Source organism: Panicum virgatum, chromosome 9N, assembly GCF_016808335.1.
Source record: "Panicum virgatum strain AP13 chromosome 9N, P.virgatum_v5, whole genome shotgun sequence".
In the NCBI taxonomy this organism is placed as follows: domain Eukaryota; kingdom Viridiplantae; phylum Streptophyta; class Magnoliopsida; order Poales; family Poaceae; genus Panicum; species Panicum virgatum.
The window spans coordinates 11,987,780-12,006,635 of record NC_053153.1 but is presented as its reverse complement, the minus strand read 5'-3'; the positions used below and the strand labels follow the sequence as shown (position 1 = coordinate 12,006,635).

The following is an 18,856-nucleotide window of genomic DNA, read 5'->3' as shown; positions in this document are numbered from 1 at the left end:
CCGGGGTAGAGGAACATATTCACGTGGTGTGAGCCCCCTATTGATCGATCGTCGACCGTGAGTTGGAGTGCATCCGGCCAAGCGTAGAAACACCATGGGGGATGGCGAGCCAAAAGGATGTGGAGCTATCCATACAGAAAACGGTTACAGAGGAATTATTGTAGTTTTGTAAGGACATGTATTGTCCTTAAAAATAAGAAATTAAACCCGCAAGTAATTGATGTAACTATTAGCCCCAAGTATTAATAGGTTTATTTATGAAATTTAACTCATAAAACAGATCTGATTTTTTACTTGATTTCCTATCCTATTATCATTTATATTAGGTGATTTATGTCATTCTTCTCCCGACAATCTGCACGATGTCGCCGTGTATAGATTGCTTGATTTCCTCCTTGTGTTGAACGAATCAATTTGGTAATATATCATCGGCAATATCACAATTCACACATTCCCATATACTAGCAGGGTATCCTGCAACTTACCTAAATAAGCAACGGCAACCTGCGTATATATACATATCCTTGGAGTCGGATCCAGAACCACCGAGCAGGTTGAGGTCCCAAGAAGTACTCTGATTCGATCAAATGGCAGACCCAATGCCAATGCCAATGCCAGTGGTCCTTGTCCTAGTCCTCGTGGTCCTCTGCGGCCTCCCCAGCTGGATCACTGCCGCTGCGCCGGCGAACCCTGGTGACGCCGCCGCCATGCTCTCTGCCAAATTTCCAACTATATGAGCTCAATGTGATCGGTTAAACCGACATAGGCGACCGGTTTAACCAAACGCTCCTTACCTTTCTAGGAAGGGGCAGCCAACGACTATAACTTGATCTCTAGCCTATATATACCTCTTCTCCGGGTCTCACATAAACTGCCTTGGGCACCCTGGATACTTGAGGCCACCTTAGAGCTGTAGAGAGAGTGTTTGAGCCATGGGAAGAAGATCTAGAACTTGAAATCCAAAAAAAACAAATCATCCATTTGAGAGTAGCAAGTGTGCTTGAGTTTAAGGCCAGCTGAGTGTAGGTTAAGTGAAGGCTTAGGAGCTTATTACTCTTGGTGTTTGATGACACCTAGATAGTCTTGGTGACCCGATGGCTCTTGGTGAGCTCTTGGAGTTTGTGGGAGCCCCAAAAGAAGAAGATTGTACGTGGTTCGAAGCTTCACGCCGCGTAAAATGGAGAAGGATCATTCTTAGTGAAGACTTACTCTTTGTGAGGCAAGAGAGCTTAACCGCTCCATCACAGATTATGAGAGTGTAAACTCCTCGACACCGCGAGAAAAAAATTTGGTTGTCTCATGTCCTTTGCTTTTACATTCAAGCATTTAAATTATTTTGTGCTTACTATTGCTCTTGGTTGCTTGCTTGTTGCTAGGACACTTCTATACTAGTGTGCTCTCTTGAGTAGGCTTTATTCTTGATAGCTAGTGTGATCTAAAACTAGGAAAGATGAGCATGTTAGTGTGGTTACCAATCTAGAATCTTATTGTTAGTGTGCTCTAGTTGATAGGTTAAGAATTTATATATTGGGCAACACCAGTGCTAGATCTTGGTCGAATTTGAAAAAAAAAAGTTCCAACTCAATCTTCTTCTTGGACCATGATCCTTACAGTACCCAACAGAAGTCTATTGATGTCAGCATTTCGAGCTTCAAACCTCCATAGATTGGTGACGGAGATTAATGGGCATGCTCCGTTTTTGATGGCATGTGTTAGTTACTAATTTTGAAATAATCTCAACCTCCATCATGTTGGAGAGAAGCTCTACGACACGTTGAACAAGTTGTGAGTAGGAAGTGGGTTACTAAGCTTGTTAACGTAGAGATCGAGCTCAACTAGCCATAAGAGAGCGATATAGCCTTATGAATAAGAGTGTGTTTGGTTGGAAGCCACAACTCGCCACGCTACAGTGCCGCCACACTACAATCAACTGCGGGAGCTGTGGCTGGCTGTGGCGTCTGAAATGCCCGCCAGACTCTGTGGCGTGGGTGTGCATGGTATGGCGAGCTGTGGCTCCCAACCAAACAGCCCTTAAATGAGCATAGGGTGGCCTCCCTTCCATGGAACAATGGCCGTGTTTGGATTCAAGGGCTAGAGCTAATTAGTTCAAGCAAATAGCCCTCCAATAAAATAGTTCTTGATATATTTGGATCCAAGAGCTATTTAGTCTTTAAAACATCTTTTTCTAATCATTGGAGTCCTATTACCTCTCTTGCTACGGTGGGTCTCACTTGAAATAGCTCAAATAATCACCCTTTGGGTGGGATAGTTTTTTTGAGGTAGGCTATTTGCAAATAGTCAAGGACTAACCCTCATGTTTGGAGATTTTGAGCTATTTTGGACTATTTTAGACTAAAACTAGTTTTAGCCCTTGGATCCAAACACGTCCAATCTCTCTTTTTTTGTCATCATTATGAGGTGAGTGATATGAAATTTGCCACTATAAGAGGGATGAATGTGAGAGGGGACAAATGTCCCCTCCCCCCTACCATTCTTATTAATCGTTTCACATACAGGAATTTTGTAATAATTTGCAGAAATTATTATAAATGATGATTAGACCGGACTGGTGGCTAGATATGTTCTATTTTCTATAAAGAATTTTTATGATCCACCTTTTTGTAACACATTTTGTTAAGATAAACATGTATGCTTTAAAAGGAGTCTCCAGTTAGTAATAGTAAGACTAACATAACATATTAGGTGAAAAATGAATGAGTTTTTGAAATCAAGGGAGTGAAGAGAGTATATACTTATCTAGCCGAATATGATAGCGTGAAAATAGGAGTTTGAACGGCTGCCCACCAGCCCTCCACTCTACCAAGGTACTTGACCAACTGAGCTAAAAGTACTCCCTCCGTATTGATAAAAGAAGTCGTTTTGAACAAGGTTTGGGTCAAACATTGGGAATATAAATTATCAATAACTTTTAAGTTGTTGAGTTTACAAATGTGAAAATTATATGAATAGATTTGTCTAGAAAAATACTTTTTAAAAGTTTACTTATATCACTTTTCTATAAATATTTTAAAAAAAATAAGAGGTCAAAATTATGTTTTGGAGACCATGTCGCTGTCCTAAACGACTTCCTTTACCAATACGGAGGGAGTATCTTCAAAAGTTTCTCCAAATCTAATTAGTTAAATTCCATTTAGCTAGCCATTTAGCTAAGATCTCATCTCTATATTGTGCTTCTTTCCAACAGACTAGCCAAATAAAGTGGGCCAAATTGGGCTAACCTCATTGAGCTATACTTTTTTCATCCAACCAGATCTACCCCTCTAGTAATCTCTCTCTGCAAGTGGGCATAGTCCGGCCTTGGCCAAGGCACGTCATCTGCGGCGGGTACGGCGACGACAGCGGTGGCGGCTGGCACCGGTGCAGAGAGGGCAGCGGCGCGAGCTTAACGAGAAGGGTGGCGGCGCTGGGTACACAATGGAAAAGGGGGTGGCATCAAGAGGGATGGGGGCGACCATGGCCGGCGATAGGGAGCCGGTTGGCGGCGCGCATGGCGGGTGCGGCGATCGGGGTGCGAGCTCGGGCCGGCAACAGGCATGGTAGTGGGCGCGGTCGGACATGGCGGCGTGCATGGCGGGGCGCGCCAGGGTGCGAGCTCGGGCCGGCGGCGAGCATGGCAGGGCGCGGCGGGGCATGGTGGGCTGCGGCCGGCCTCCTTTTGTCGGATGAAAGAGAGGATGTGGCTGCCTGATAGCGAAACGAGGCGCCGAGGCAAAAAAAAAAGAGGCTAGTTAGGGGCGGGGATAGCTAACTAGATAGTTAGGATGAGCAAATGAAGAAGTTGTTGGATCTGGTTTTTACTCTTGTTTGGCTATTTTTAGCTATCCAACTTCTATTAGAGAAGCTGTTGGAGACTTTGAGTTGATCTAAGCTCAATTTTTAAGAGAGTGATTTTGAAAGTTGAAGAGAGTTACACGTGCTGACGTTTACAAAAAATAAAATGATCTACAGTTTTCTATCCAAATTTATAATTTATTTCTTATTCTATAGAAGTGAATTATATTCAATTGCCTAACTGCAAATTTAACCGTCATTCTCTCAACCCTATTGATTAACTACACCAATTTACAAATGTCACTTGAAATTACACTATAATATTGTTCTACGGTTACACACATTAACAGCACTGTAGTTTGGGACGAAAAGCACTCAGCAAACCAATAGGCACTTAGCGAATAGCAATTTTCCGGTAGTGAGGTATGTGCGCGTTTTTTTTACTTGTTTGAATTCATTCTCGCAACCTATCATGTTCTAAGCTCGTTTGATTCCTTCCACCTTGATCGGTGCAGTTCAGCACGGCAGCATGCGCCGCCAGATGCAAGTGTGTGCCTAGAATGAAACAACATGCGGCGATACGTACACAGACGGATTATTCCGGGCATGCGTGCACGCCAAAGTCGAGCACCAGCTAGCTGGCGGGCACCGCGGGAGCAGGGACGTATGGGGTCGCGCAGAGCACGAGAGGGTTCTTCCGCCGCACGCCGAGCCCCATGGCCTCCTCCATGTCGACCTCGTCCACGCCGGGGGGCAGCGTCCAGTGGAAGTGGTACATGAGCTGCAGCAGCGCCAGCTGCATGCCGGCGAGCCCGTAGTTGTACCCCGGGCACATCCGGCGGCCGGCCCCGAACGGCGTGAACTCGAAGTGGAGCCCGTGGAAGTCGGGCGCGCCGTCCTCGTCGAACCGCTCCGGCCGGAACTCCTCGGGGTCCTTCCAGTAGCGCGGGTCCCGCGAGATGGCCCACGCGTTGACCACGATCCGCGACCCGCCGGGGACCACGTACCCACCGAGCTCCGCCGTGCCGATGCTCTCCCGCGGCACCAGCAGCGGCGCCGCCGGGTGCAGCCGGATCGCCTCCTTCATCACCAGCTTCAGGTACCTGAGGTCGCTGTTGCGGAGGTCCGTCTCGGTGATGGTCTCCTTCCCGCGGAACGTGCTCCGGATCTCGTCCTGCAGCTTCCGCATCACCCGCGGGTTGCGCACGATCTCCGACATGGCCCACTCCGTCGACGAGCCGGACGTCCCCGTGCCGCCGGCGAACATGTCCTGTGACGTGCGTGCGTACAAATTTGGTCGATGGAATCGAATCGATCAGGTGCTTCTGCTTCAAAGAAAGAAAGAAAGAAAGAAAAAAGTAAAAGACATGCAGTAAGATACCAAGACGACAGCTTTGATGGTGTTGTCCGTGACTGGGAATCCCCAGGAGTTGTCGTCTTGCTGTTGCAGCGTGAGCATGACGTCGACAACGTTCTCGTCGACGACCTCCTTGCCGGCGGCGACCATCGCGGCGCGCTCCCTCCGCCGCTTCTCGATGATGTCCACGAGTATCCGGTCGAAGGTCCGGTGGATCTCCCGGAGCCTGCGCTTCATCCCGCTGACCTCGCCGAGAACCTCCCGGAGCCGCGGGAACAGGTCCGGCACGTTGAACCCGCTGGACAGCCCGATGACGCGCTTGATGGCGTCCTGGAACACGGGCATGTCGTCCCTGACCTCCCCGAACGACGACCGCGAGATGGTGCGGCTGCTGATGTCGTAGACCATCCGGGTGAGGTTGACCGGCGCGCCGGCCGCCGCCGCCGCGCGGATGGCCTCCACCTGGCGCCGCACCTCCTCCTCGCGGATGCCCTGGAAGGAGAGGATCCGGCGGGGGCTGAGCACCTCGTGGATGCAGAGCTTGCGGATGCGGCGCCAGTAGTCGCTGGTGGGCGCGAAGATGATGTCGGCCCAGCCGTAGCCGCAGATGCCGCCGACGAGCAGCCGCGGCCGGTTGGCGAAGTTGGGGTCCTGCACCTTGAGCACCTCGCGCGCGAGCTCCCGGGAGGTGACCACCACCAGCGGCATCGGCCCGATCCGGAGCATCATGATGGGGCCGTGCGCCGCCGCCAGGTCACGCAGGCGCCGGTGCACCAGCGTGTTCACCACGTGGTGCACGCTCCCGATCACCGGCAGCGTGCGCGGCCCCGGCGGGCGCCGCCGCGAGCCCCCCCGGCGGAGGACTTGGAGGATGGACACGGCCAGGAGGGCCACCAGGATGGCGTTGTACATGGTCTCGTTCATCATCATGGTACGTACGTGTCAGATCGACCGATACTTGATGAGCTGAGTTATGTAGCTAGGGCTGCTGCTGGGACGCTGGCTTTTTTAATTTGTGAGGAACCTAAGGCTCGGCTCTATTTATACTAGCTGGGTCGGTCCTCTCAGTGTCGATGCGAGCTAGTACGTGGACACGCCCGAGAGCTAGCGTGACATATAAAAATTATATGGATTCACTTTCGCGATTCTTCGGTTGGAACGATTGGCCCATTGTGCACACCGACCCGTTAAGTTTCTCGTAAGATAGGAATTAAAATTACAGAAACCAAGATTTACCTGACTTGTCCTTTAGGCAGTACAAAAAAGTGTAGCTATTGCGGCATTGTTACTAGCAAGGTATAGTTAGTGATAAGTACCCCAATTCCAATGTGAGTGCCCGAAGGTCAATTTGGGTGCCGTCGATTAAAGCAAGGTGCGGGACCGAAACCGGCGACCAGAGGAGGGTGAATGGGAGCCGATCAAAATTTCTTCCGAAATTCAAACCGTCGGCCTATATCTCGAAAATCACCCAAGCCCTCAAGCGTTCTGGCCAAAATTTAGAATAGCTATGGAAAAGCTAAACCAACACAAAAAGCCTCAAACGAGCGAGCGGAAACCACGAAGCAAAACGGAAGCGAATTGGGAAAACTGCAGAACTGGTCTGCCTGGACCGGTCTGACCGGTGCGCTGGACCGGTCTGACCGGTGCGCTGGACAGGTCTGACCGGTCGTGCCTACCGGTCTGACCGGTAGCACCCAGAAAACCCCCGAGAAATTGGATTCAAACGGTGAATCCCGAGCAAACGACCACGAAAACCGATGAAACTTGGGGGATTGCTTCGCCCCTACCCCGTGAGCATATCCCCAAAAGATCTCGTCCCAAAGATCAACGAATCGTGAGAATTATGGGGGAGATCAAAAGGGATTGGGGTTTTCTCAAACACTCAAGAACTCGAATTCGAACACGCCAGTGATTCCAGAGGGTTTAGGTCAGAGTTGGGAGCACGGGAATCACAGCAAAGAACTCGAGGTCTCCTCTCAATCAAGTGTGCCAAAAACGAAATCGAAAATCCATTGCACAAAGCACAAAACCAGGGGATTGAATCAAATCAAAAGCCCAGAGGGCACGAGGAAGATAGGGCCTCCTTTCCCAATCAAATCCCTTACAAGGTTTCAACAATCCATGAACAAAATCAACTCCAACGAGAGGAACAGCGGGAGGGAGACGCAGGGGCGGCGGCCTGGAGAAACAGAGAGTCCACGAACAGATTACAAAAGCCGCAATTAACCTAACACAAGTGAAGGGTATTTATACCCGCGGGACCGGTCAGACCGGTACGCTGGACCGGTCAGACCGGTTGGTTAGACCGGTCAGACCGGTGCCAGGGACCGGTCAGATCGGTCAGACCGGTCCGAGCTCCGGTCCCGGCTGCCCTTCACCGCCGTCCACCGCACGGTCCATCGGCCACAGCACCTCCACGGCAGCTCCCCGTCGACACTCGACGCCCGTGTACCTGCAATCCAAAGACCAAGCACACGATCACACCGCACGGTTGACAATTCACTCATCACAAGCAGGATAGAGTACTCAACATTCCTCAATCTCCCCCTTGATGAGTGCATTGTCAACACACCACAAACGAACCAAGAGAAGTGAAACCAAAGAAGAACAAAGAAACACGAAAGAGAAGAACTCAAGCAAGTGACAAAAAGCTCAGAAAGGCAAGAAAGTCACTTACTCAAGCAAAGATCGATCCCCTAAGACAAGGGCAACGGCTCAACGCAATCGATCAAAAGCCAAAACATGACTCCTCAAAGACAGAGGTAACGCTCGACGCAGTCATGCAAGTAGCAGAGGGAAAACGAGAAAACCAGGAGCCAAAACCAAAGCAGAAACTCCCCAAGCAAAGTTTTTCCCTCTCACAAGTGCAACTCTCCCAAAATGATGCACTCTCAAAGCCCTGTGCACAACAAGTTTTTCAAAAATCAAACAAGTCTCCCCCTTGTTCGATCACTTCTCTCAAAATTCTCCCCCCTTGTTGGCACATGCACACATCAAGCCTAAAAAGACCTAAAGCTCCCCCTGAAGCAAAAACTCCCCCTGAACAGATGCTATGCCATGAATGCAATGCAGGAGGTGTAAGTGAAAGCATTCAGGGATACAAAGATATGAGCAACATCTAGTCTCAAGCACGTGTGCATCCATAAACCAGACCTGCATCTAGCTCAACAGGGTATATCAAATCAGTCTAGAGCTAGGCAAGTTCAGTTTAGGAGAAATAAAAGCATCACCCATGATCTAGCACTAACATATAGGGAATGGAAAGCAGTGCTACTCAAACTCATACAGGTGAGCCAAAACAGCCAAAACAAGTTGCCAACATTTATTTTTTAATCAATTTTTATATCAATCCATTCTAAGTGCCAGGGGTTGAAAGCTTGTCATGCTTTACTTAGCAACGAGGCCAAGCCTATGCCAAAAGACAATCAGAAGCTTAAAGCACTCATTTCAATCATGCACAGCCTTGCCCGGGTTCTCACAAGTGCAAAGTGAGCCGTCCCGAAAGCTCAATCAGTGCGACAAGCAATCTCACCTGGATCTTTTCAATTCATTTCAAGAACAGTGCAAGCAATTTTATCAGATTTAGATCATTTCAAGTATGAATTGCTGAACGAAAAGCCACACTAGCATGAATAAGATAGCAAAGCATATCAACACGCACTAACATGCTAGTAGCCATGACAGGGTGATCATGTTTTCAGATTTTCAAATCAAAATAGCTTAACTCAGATGATGTCATATACACAATGGAGCAAGCTATACATGATCAAATTTATCAACTCACACTAGCAGGTACTAGAAGATCATAGCAGTGTATACAAGAATGCTAGTGCAAGTGAGACAATGCAAAATGCAAACATGTACAATGCATATGCACAATGCTACTACCAAAACTAGAAAACAAAGAGAAGCAAATAAAATCTACAAAGCTAACCAAAAAAAAGTCAGCAATCAAAAGGGGTAACAAACCCCAAGCTCCCCTCGCAAGCGAGCAAAGGTGTCCTGCTCTAGTGGTTTGGTGAGGATATCTGCAGTTTGCCTCTCTGAAGGGACATGGATCAAGTCTATGTGTCCTCTCTCATGGTTGTCTCGCAGGAAATGGAATCGGATGTCTATGTGCTTGGTTCTGGAGTGTAGGACAGGGTTCTTTGCAATGCTAATGGCTGACATGTTGTGTACAAAGATGGGAACCCTACCGAAACTCAAGCCATAATCCTGCAAGGTTTGTTTCATCCAAAGTATCTGGGAGCAGCAGCTAGCAGCGGCAACATACTCAGCTTCTGTGGAAGAAAGCCCTACGCTAGCCTGCTTGCGAGAGAACCAAGACACCAAAGATGTACCGAGAAATTGACAAGTGCCGGATGTCGACTTACGATCCAACCGACACCCACCGAAATTGGCATCAGAAAAGCCCACCAAAACCAGAGAAGAATCCGCAGAATACCAAAGACCAAATTCAGGGGTGAATTTCAAATACCTGAAGATGCGTTTCACCACCTGCCTGTGGGAGGTGCGCGGCGAAGCCTGATACCGCGCGCAGAGGCAGACGCCGAACTGGATGTCCGGTCGCGTCGCCGTCAGGTACAGGAGAGAGCCGATCATGCTCCTGTACTCCTTCTGGTCCACCGCCTCGCCGTCCAAGTCCTCATCAAGCGCCGTAGATGTGCTGATCGGAGTCGGCTGAGGAGACAAGTCACTCATGTCGAATTTCCGCAGCAAGTCTCTAGTGTACTTGGCTTGATGGACAAAAGTGCCCTGAGGAGTTTGCTTGATCTGCAGCCCGAGGAAGAACTGCAACTCACCCATCATGCTCATCTCGAACTCCCTGGACATCTGCTCAGAAAACTTGGAGACAAGAGCGTGAGAAGAGCCACCAAAGATAATATCATCCACGTATATCTGAACTAAAAGAAAATCAGTGCCAGATCGCATGAGGAACAAAGTCTTATCCACACATCCCATTTTAAAACCCTGAGCCAGCAAAAAGGTTTTCAATCTATCATACCAAGCTCTAGGTGCCTGTTTCAAACCGTAAAAAGCTTTCTGAAGTTTATAAACACGGTTTGGAAACTTGGGATTTTCGAAACCAGGGGGTTGCTTTACATAAACCTCTTCTTCGATAAAACCATTCAAGAAGGCAGATTTAACATCCATTTGGAAAACCTTGAAACCCTTGGAAGCAGCAAATGCAAGAAAGATTCGAATAGCTTCCAAACGAGCAACAGGAGCAAAGGTTTCCTCAAAATCAATACCCTCTTTTTGGCAAAACCCCTGGGCAACAAGACGAGCCTTGTTTCGAACAACCAAACCATCCTCACCCTGCTTGTTTTTGAAAACCCACTTCGTTCCGATGGGATTACAAGCAGGTGGAGGCTCGACTAAAACCCAAACTTTGTTTCTTTCAAAATTTTCAAGTTCCTCATGCATGGCATTGACCTAATTAGAATCAGAAAGAGCGTGTCCAATATCTTTGGGCTCAAAAGAGGCAACAAACGCTGAATGAGCAAAGCCAGCGATACTTGTTACCTTGGACCTGGTGACTCGCTCGTTGAGATCACCTAGCATCTGTTGAGGTGGATGGCGGCGCTGAATGTGTCGCAGTGATTCCCGTGTCGAAGTCGCCTCCTCCTCAACCAAAGCTGGTGCCTCCTCAGGTGCAGCTGGTGAAGCCTGAGTCACCTCCTCGAACAGCCCCCGTGAAGTAGACGTAGTCGGATCGAGGCCGTCGTCATCGTCCGAGCTCGTAGCAGAGATAGCCGGGTCCACAGCACGCGTGGTAGCCTCAGCCTCGCCATCTGCAGCTTCTTCCTCCTCATCTTCAAAGATGGAGGTGCCGAGCTCATCATCTTCTTTCCTCTTCCATTATCCCCGAACACAATGTACTCCTTTGAGCGCATCGGGGTGAGGCTGGAGATCCATTTGTCATTTCCGGTCATGTGGCGCGAACAACCGGAGTCCATGATCCACCTGTTCTCCAAGCCTCCGACCTGCACATCAGTAGTGAGACAAAGGGTGAGCAAATGTCTCAACACTGGGGTTAGCAAAGTGAGAAGCAAACCAGTGTCAAGCCATTTGCTCTACAGAAGGGTTAGCAAAACCAGACAAAGCGTATCCCCCATCCAGTCTACCGCGTGACTGACGAACACCACGGCGAGGAAAGCGTGGAGTCTCAAAACCTCCTCCAAAGCCTCGGTCCCGTGGTCCATAGCCATACTGAAAACGACCAGGAGCACGGCCGGCAAAGCGACCACCTGCTGGAGCACGGTAACCACCACCGTCTCCCTGACCTCCACCTACACGGCGCGCCTTAGCATCTCGCCTATCACCACGCCGAGAAGGACCATGCACCCGAGCAGAGTACATGTCCACGTTCCGTCTCTCCTGCTCTCTCCTCACAGCCCGCTTCCTCCTGAAGCAAAACTCCTCTAGGTGACCTTCCCTATCACAGAACTCGCAGTGGTACCTCACCTCACGCTTGGGAGGTGGAGGCCTAGCCTGCGGATGGGGAGGAGCGGCCCTCTTCTTCTGGGCAACCTGGGCTGTGGCAGCAGGGAGCGTGTCGAGGGAATTCCTTAGCGCATTGGGCTTTGGAACCCAAACCTGCTTCTGCGGAGGTGCTTTCGGTGGTTCTTTAAGCACACCATCCGCGGGGTCAACAAGCGAAGGCTGCGTGTTCATGCTAGCAGTGTTTCCAGCAGCCTTGCCGATCTTACCATACAACCTGTCAAAGTCTGACTTAGTGTATGTGTAACCGACCCCAAACCCATCACCACGCTTGAACTGTTTGATCATCATGCCCAACTGCGGCTCACTAGCAGAAACCCAACTAAGAATCGCCCTAAGATAGGTATTCTCATTCTCCAGGTTGGCTTTCTCTACCGCAAGATTATCCAAATCAGAGATCAAACCAGGGCAAACAGAGCAGTCAAAAGGTGGGCTAGACTCTATGACCTTAGTCTTTCCAAAAGACTTGATCAAGGCGTTCTTCTCCTCTAGCTCCGACCTAAGCGTGGGACAAAGCTTACAAGCACCAGGCAAAACTGGCCTAGACTTCATCTCCTCTAGCTCGCACACAACAGTAGCAAACTTGGACTTCAAAGAAGCTAGATCAGACTTGAAGATAGGACACTCCTCACATTCAAGCACATCGCTAACAATAGAAGCATCCTTAACCAGTTCTAGTTCATGCTTGGCCTTAGCGAGCTCATGAGACACGTCAGCAAGCGAAATCTTAGCAACATCTAAGTTCGCGACGTTCTCATCATGCTTGGCACGGAGAGCAACAAGATCGTTCATGTGAGATATGCAGCCAGCACACTCATCCTCACTAGACTTCTCCCTAGCACAAGCCAGCTCAGCCCTAAGCTTTCTACGCTCTCTAGCTACTTCCTTAAGCAGCCTTTTCTGGTTGTCGAGAGCGGCGTACAACTCCCTAACCTCTGTATCAAGCAGGTCGATCGTGGAGTTTACCTCTGAATCGCTCTCGGATCCAGGAGAAGAGCCGGAGTGCGTCGGTGTAGCAGGTCCACTTGAAGACGCATGAGCACCATCGGCTTCGCCCGCCATGGTGCAGAAGCTCTTGCGCCGACCGGCCGCCAAGCAAAGGCCGATGAAGCCGGTGACTTCCTTGTCCCGCTTCTTCTTCTTCTTGTCGTCGTCGTCGGAGGTCGGTGAAGAAGAGCGGTCGGTGTCGGAGCTCTTGTCGAGGTCGCTGAGCTGCGCTAGGAAGGCCTTCTCCCGCTTCTTGGCCTTGTACTGGAAGCGCTTCTTGAGCGACTCCTTGCCGAAGCGTCCTCCCCGGTCACGACTGCGATGCTTGTGGCGCCGACGCTCCTTGTTGGAGCCTCCCTCATCGCGGTGGCGGTGGCGGTAGTAGTCGAAGGAGTTGTTCTGGCCACCGCCGGACTTATTGGGGCAATCGGCGATGAAGTGGTTCAGGTCGCCGCAGTTGTAGCACTCGGGGTTCTTCTTCCTCTGCCTGTTGTGGTAGACGCGCTGGAACTTGCTGATGAGAAGGCACAAGTCGTCGTCGCCCAGCGTCTCCAGCTGCTCATCTGAAATAGAAGGCAAAGAGGCAAGAGAAAAGCCAAGAGCAGAGTTAGCGTTAGAGCTCGATCCACCTGGGCCTGTCACAAGAGTGACGCTCTTGGAAAGAGGGGCACCATTGAGCTTGGCTCGTGTCTGGTTATCCACCTCCGTGGCCTTGAGCTTGCTGAAAAGCTCGTTCACCGTCAGAGTCTCATAGCCAGCAGACTCAATGATGGTGTTCACCTTGAGATCCCACACAGAGCGATCAAGTGCGTAAAGCAACTTAAGGGCCTTCTCGTGCTCTGTGTACTCAAGGGCACCAGCAGATCTGTTCGCATTGACCTTGTTCACAATCGACTGAAAACGACTGAACATCAGGTCAATGCTCTCACCCGACTCCTGTGTGAAGTTCTCATACTCACGCCGGTGAGTCTCGAACAGTCTGGCCTTCACCTGAGGTGTACCCTCGTGGTAGTTCTCAAGACACGTCCAAATCTTGTGGGCTTCCTGAAATCCCTGGACGCATGAGAACTCCGCACGAGAAACGCCAGCGAACAAGGCATTGACGGCCTTGGCGTTAGCCTCGTGCTGGGTCACCTGAAGAGGCGTGGTCCGAACAGCCAGCACCTCGTAGAGCTGGTTCGTGGTAATCTCCCAGACATCGGCTCCCATGCTCTGCAGGAAGGCTCTCATGCGAACCTTCCAGTAGGCATAGTCCTCGCCGAAAAACACCGGGATCTTACCAAGACTCGCCATGGTCACCGAGTGGTTTTCGAACCGGTTAAGGTATTGAAAACCTCAACCAAACTCTGATACCAATTGTGGGACCGAAGCCGGCGACCAGAGGGGGGTGAATGGGAGCCGATCAAAATTTCTTCCGAAATTCAAACCGTCGGCCTATATCCCGAAAATCACCCAAGCCCTCAAGCGTTCTGGCCAAAGTTTGGAATAGCTATGGAAAAGCTAAACCAACACAAAAGGCCTCGAACGAGCGAGCGAAACCACGAAGCAAAACGGAAGCGAATTGGGAAAACTGTAGAACTGGTCTGCCTGGACCGGTCTGACCGGTGCGCTGGACCGGTCTGACCGGTGCGCTGGACAGGTCTGACCGGTCGTGCCTACCGGTCTGACCGGTAGCACCCAGAAAACCCCCGAGAAATTGGATTCAAACGGTGAATCCCGAGCAAACGACCACGAAAACCGATGAAACTTGGGGGATTGCTTCGCCCCTACCCCGTGAGCATATCCCCAAAAGATCTCGTCCCAAAGATCAACGAATCATGAGAATTATGGGGGAGATCAAAAGGGATTGGGGTTTTCTCAAACACTCAAGAACTCGAATTCGAACACGCCAGTGATTCCAGAGGGTTTAGGTCAGAGTTGGGAGCACAGGAATCACAGCAAAGAACTCGAGGTCTCCTCTCAATCAAGTGTGCCAAAAACGAAATCGAAAATCCATTGCACAAGGCACAAAACCAGGGGATTGAATCAAATCAAAAGCCCAGAGGGCACGAGGAGGATAGGGCCTCCTTTCCCAATCAAATCCCTTACAAGGTTTCAACAATCCATGGACAAAATCAACTCAAACGAGAGGAACAGAGGGAGGGAGACGCAGGGGCGGCGGCCTGGAGAAACAGAGAGTCCACGAACAGATTATAAAAGCCGCAATTAACCTAACACAAGTGAAGGGGTATTTATACCCGCGGGACCGGTCAGACCGGTTGGTTAGACCAATCAGACCGGTGCCAGGGACCGGTCAGACCGGTTGGCTTGCAGCACCCCCTGTACAACGATCTCATCCGACGGTCGAGGTTCTTTCTTCGAAATGAAGTCTTCTTCGCGATGCCGCCATCTTGATGAAGATCCAGTCCGCGGTTTTAGAGGGTCCGCGAAACCCGGGTAGGTGGCCGGTTTTGAGAAAACCGCCAAAACCTCACGCGCGGGAAGATTCCCGCCTCCGCGCCATGGCCCTAGACGCCGTTCCCGCCTCGGCCTTCTGACGGCCCTACACGCCGCCCGACGCCCATCACCTCCTCGCCCGCAGCGAGGCCCTAGACGTCGTCGACGCCCGTCGCCTCCGTTAGTCCCGAGACCGATGCCCGTGCCTCCACGACTTGGCGTCTTCAACCGCCGTCTGCCTCCTTGGTTTTGTGGCGCAAACCAAGAAACCCGCCTTCCGTCGCCGCTTGCGCCCTTGATCCAGGAGTGGATGCCACAGCTGCCGCCCGGTCCGAGCTCCGGTCCAGGCTGCCCTTCACCGCCGTCCACCGCACGGTCCATCAGCCACAGCACCTCCACGGCACCTCCCCGTCGACACTCGACGCCCGTGTACCTGCAATCCAAAGACCAAGCGCACGATCACACCGCACTGTTGACAATTCACTCATCACAAGCAGGATAGAGTAATCAACATTCCTCACAAGGGCGCACACTGGCTCCATGCAGAGAAGAGCAACTGCGTCGGAGTTTCCAGATAGCTCTCCGTAGATTTCACTTTGTTTCGCGGTAATAACACGCACTACTACAATAGCACCCTGCAAAAACGGGCAAAACAGCACTACAACAACGGGCACCATGGCCGTTGCTACGTTAACGTCATTGCAGACTCCACCACAGCAATAACGGTCACAGTTAGCTCGTTATTGCAGTGTCTATTTTTAATAACGGAATGATGACATCATAATGCCCGTTATTGAAAATACACACTACAATAATGGCCACGGTGACATCACTACGGGAGACGCCACCTTTACCGTGTGCGAGAAGCTTTACCGTGTACACTTTGTCGGGCACACGGCAAACAGACTCTTTGTCGTGTGTCTAGAATGTAGCACACGGCAAATATACAGGCACACGGCAAACAGGATGTTTGCCGTGTCCCAAGTGTTTAGCACACGGCAAACAAATGGACACACAGCATAGCCCCATCTTTGCCGTGTGCCGAGCAATAAAGCACACAGTAAACATATACACACGGCAAAAGAGTCTTCTTTGTCGTGTGTTTTTGTTAAGCACACGGCAAATTTGACTTTAAAAAATTAGTTCTCCGTTTGAAACTTTTTTGTTTATCTCTATATTGTACGTGGGACTGTACATTAAGTTTTGGTAATTTTTTCGGTCATTTTGCTATATTTAACATTTCTATTTTGTGAAAAGAAATATTAGAGAATAAGTCAACTTTGAACTGCAATAATTGTGAATAGAGTATTAATGAAGCAAAAAAATGTTGTTCACATCATTTTTTCCCATTTGAGCTCTAATCTAAAAAATGGATGCAAAATTTGAAGATCTTGCTCATGAGCCATGCCATGAACCATGTGCCCCAATAATTTTTAAATTCTATAAAAAGCAAACTTACTCTGAAAAATATAAGATTTGTTATGCTATCATGATTTTATAAGTGGAGGTTATGGAAAAAATTTGAAAATGTTTAGCACAAGTTATCGCATATACTCCTTATAAACCGAAGTATCTTCAAAGAAGATCTATAGAGTTGAGAAGGAGCTGTTGATATTTCAAGTGAAAGTGGTATTCGAATTGGGTGTTGACTTCAAAAATTTTTGTACATGCAATACACATCTTAGAATCTATCATGCCAAAATTTCATAATTTTGTAGATTTATTTGTTATTTTTTATATCTTGTCTCCATTAAATAGTACCATGTGACATACATTGGAATGGAGGTGTAACTGCATGAAATAATGATTTTTCCAGTGCAATCATAGAACAGAAAATGTTGAGTGATTTTTTTTGTGATATTTAGAGTGTTTTGAACAAATTTTAGTTAAACACGTAATGGTGATTTAGTTGTTACATATCGGATTCAAATAGCATGAAATAGTACATTTGATCCGCAAGTGATAATGAAGGAAGAAGTATTTATTCTTGCACAAAACGAATGATACATTTTTTGAATTATTACTTATTTACTACAGAAGTTGAAACACTAGTTAAACAATAGTGGAAACACTAATTAAACATAATTAGGAAGAAAAAAAAAGAAAATGATTCTTTGCCGTGTGCCGGATCGGAGGCACACGGCAAAGGTGGTGTCTTTGCCGTGAGCCGGATCAGCGCACACGGCAAAGCCCGCCTCCCTAATCCCCTTCCAACGGCTACCTCAGACACTCACACACCACACACGCCACACACGCACTCTGCTTGCGCCGCCGCGCTCGCCCCGCCCGCACGCCGCCGCCGCGCTCCCGCCCGCCGCTGCCGCACGCCAGCACGCTCGCCCACACGGTCGCCACCGCTCGCCCGCGCGCCGCCGCCGCCCGCCCGCATGCACGCCGCACGGCCGCACGCTCGCCCACGCCGCACGCCCGCACGCTCGCCCGCACGCCGCCGCCGCCACCCTCGCCCGCACGCCGGCCCCGCCACGCTCGCGCCTGCCGGTCACCGAAGCATGCCGCTGAGCCCAGACGGCCGCGGGGTCGCCACCCCGGCGCCGGCACTCGGCCCGCCAACTGCCTCGACGGCGCTCGCGAGCCCGACATTGACGCTCTCGGCCTCTCGCCAAAGGGTGGCCGGCCGGCGGGGCTGCTACGCCACCTCCCTCACCGGTGCTCGAGCTGGGCCCGCCACGCTCGCGCCCGGGCTCGGCCTCGCCGGCGCTTGCCACCCGGACGCCGACGCCCTCGCCGCCGGTTGCTGGTCGCCGCGCCCAGGCTGGCTGCGCCCATGCTCGGCGCTCGGCGCGGTCATGCCAGCCGCGGCCACGCACGTCGCGCCCCTGGTGGCCGCTCGCCGCGGCCACAATCGCTGCTCGCCACGGCAACGATCGCTGCTCGCCGCGGCCACGCTCGCCGCGCCCACGGTCGCCGCTCCCCGCGCCCACGCTTGACGCGCCGCTGACGTCCACTACTTCACGGCCGGCCGTCTCGCCCGCCGTCGAGCCCTAGGTGAGCACGTGCAAAAGACCCTGCCTCCGTCTAATGTTCGTAATAGATTACATAACCTCGTTGTCCGTGATGATATAAATTCTTACCTAGATTTGGTCTGGGTAGTGTATGATGATCTTGAGCTTGTGGTTATATTTCTCATGATTGTCATCAAACCATGTGACACATCCATGCCCAAAGCAAACTCTCGTTTGTGTTGATATTTGTGTTGATATGATGGTTGGGCTGGATGTGTCACATGGTTCCATGTATATCATGAACTTTTTTTAGATGATTTCTTATGCTGCAAGTTCAAGATCAAATGAAACGAAATATATCTGAGGCATACAACAGTAGTTCAATACTTTTTTTTATTGAGATGACCAATAGTAACAAATTATTGATTATAATTTCACTCATATTATTCTTTTTCTTCAGGACCGACCACCGCCACCTAGTTCCCGTCGCCGGCCTCAGCCACCGGACCATATAGCAAGGTGAGGCATACAAGAGTAGTCCGCTTTTCGTACCGCATATTTGTATATCACGTAACCTAGTTAGGCGTCTCCCGTTCGAAATAGATACGGATGGAAATATGCAAAACTTTGCATATGTACGACCGTATTTATTTTGAATTGTCCACATTTTTTGAACAGCCCGAGGATGCGTAGATGGAGTTAGTTTCCATGTTCTACTCGCATTCGAGACAGAGTATCGGCATCATTTCCCTGTTGTTCCCCGTTGTGTAACCTAGTTTGCCGTGTGCATATAGGGCATGCCAATGCAGCAGTCTCC

At 50.2% G+C, this 18,856-nt stretch overlaps 1 protein-coding gene across 1 annotated transcript; it reads right to left on the bottom strand.

Moving 5' to 3' along the window:
- Positions 1–4,211: 4,211 nt before the first annotated feature.
- LOC120692626 (5-epiaristolochene 1,3-dihydroxylase-like) lies at positions 4,212–6,110 on the bottom strand. The gene is made up of 2 exons (XM_039976008.1): positions 5,174–6,110; positions 4,212–5,062 (listed from the first exon to the last, which is right to left on the bottom strand). The coding sequence occupies exons 1-2, from the start codon at positions 6,077–6,079 to the stop codon at positions 4,427–4,429; spliced, it is 1,542 nt and encodes a 513-aa protein (XP_039831942.1). The 5' UTR covers positions 6,080–6,110; the 3' UTR covers positions 4,212–4,426.
- Positions 6,111–18,856: the final 12,746 nt, after the last annotated feature.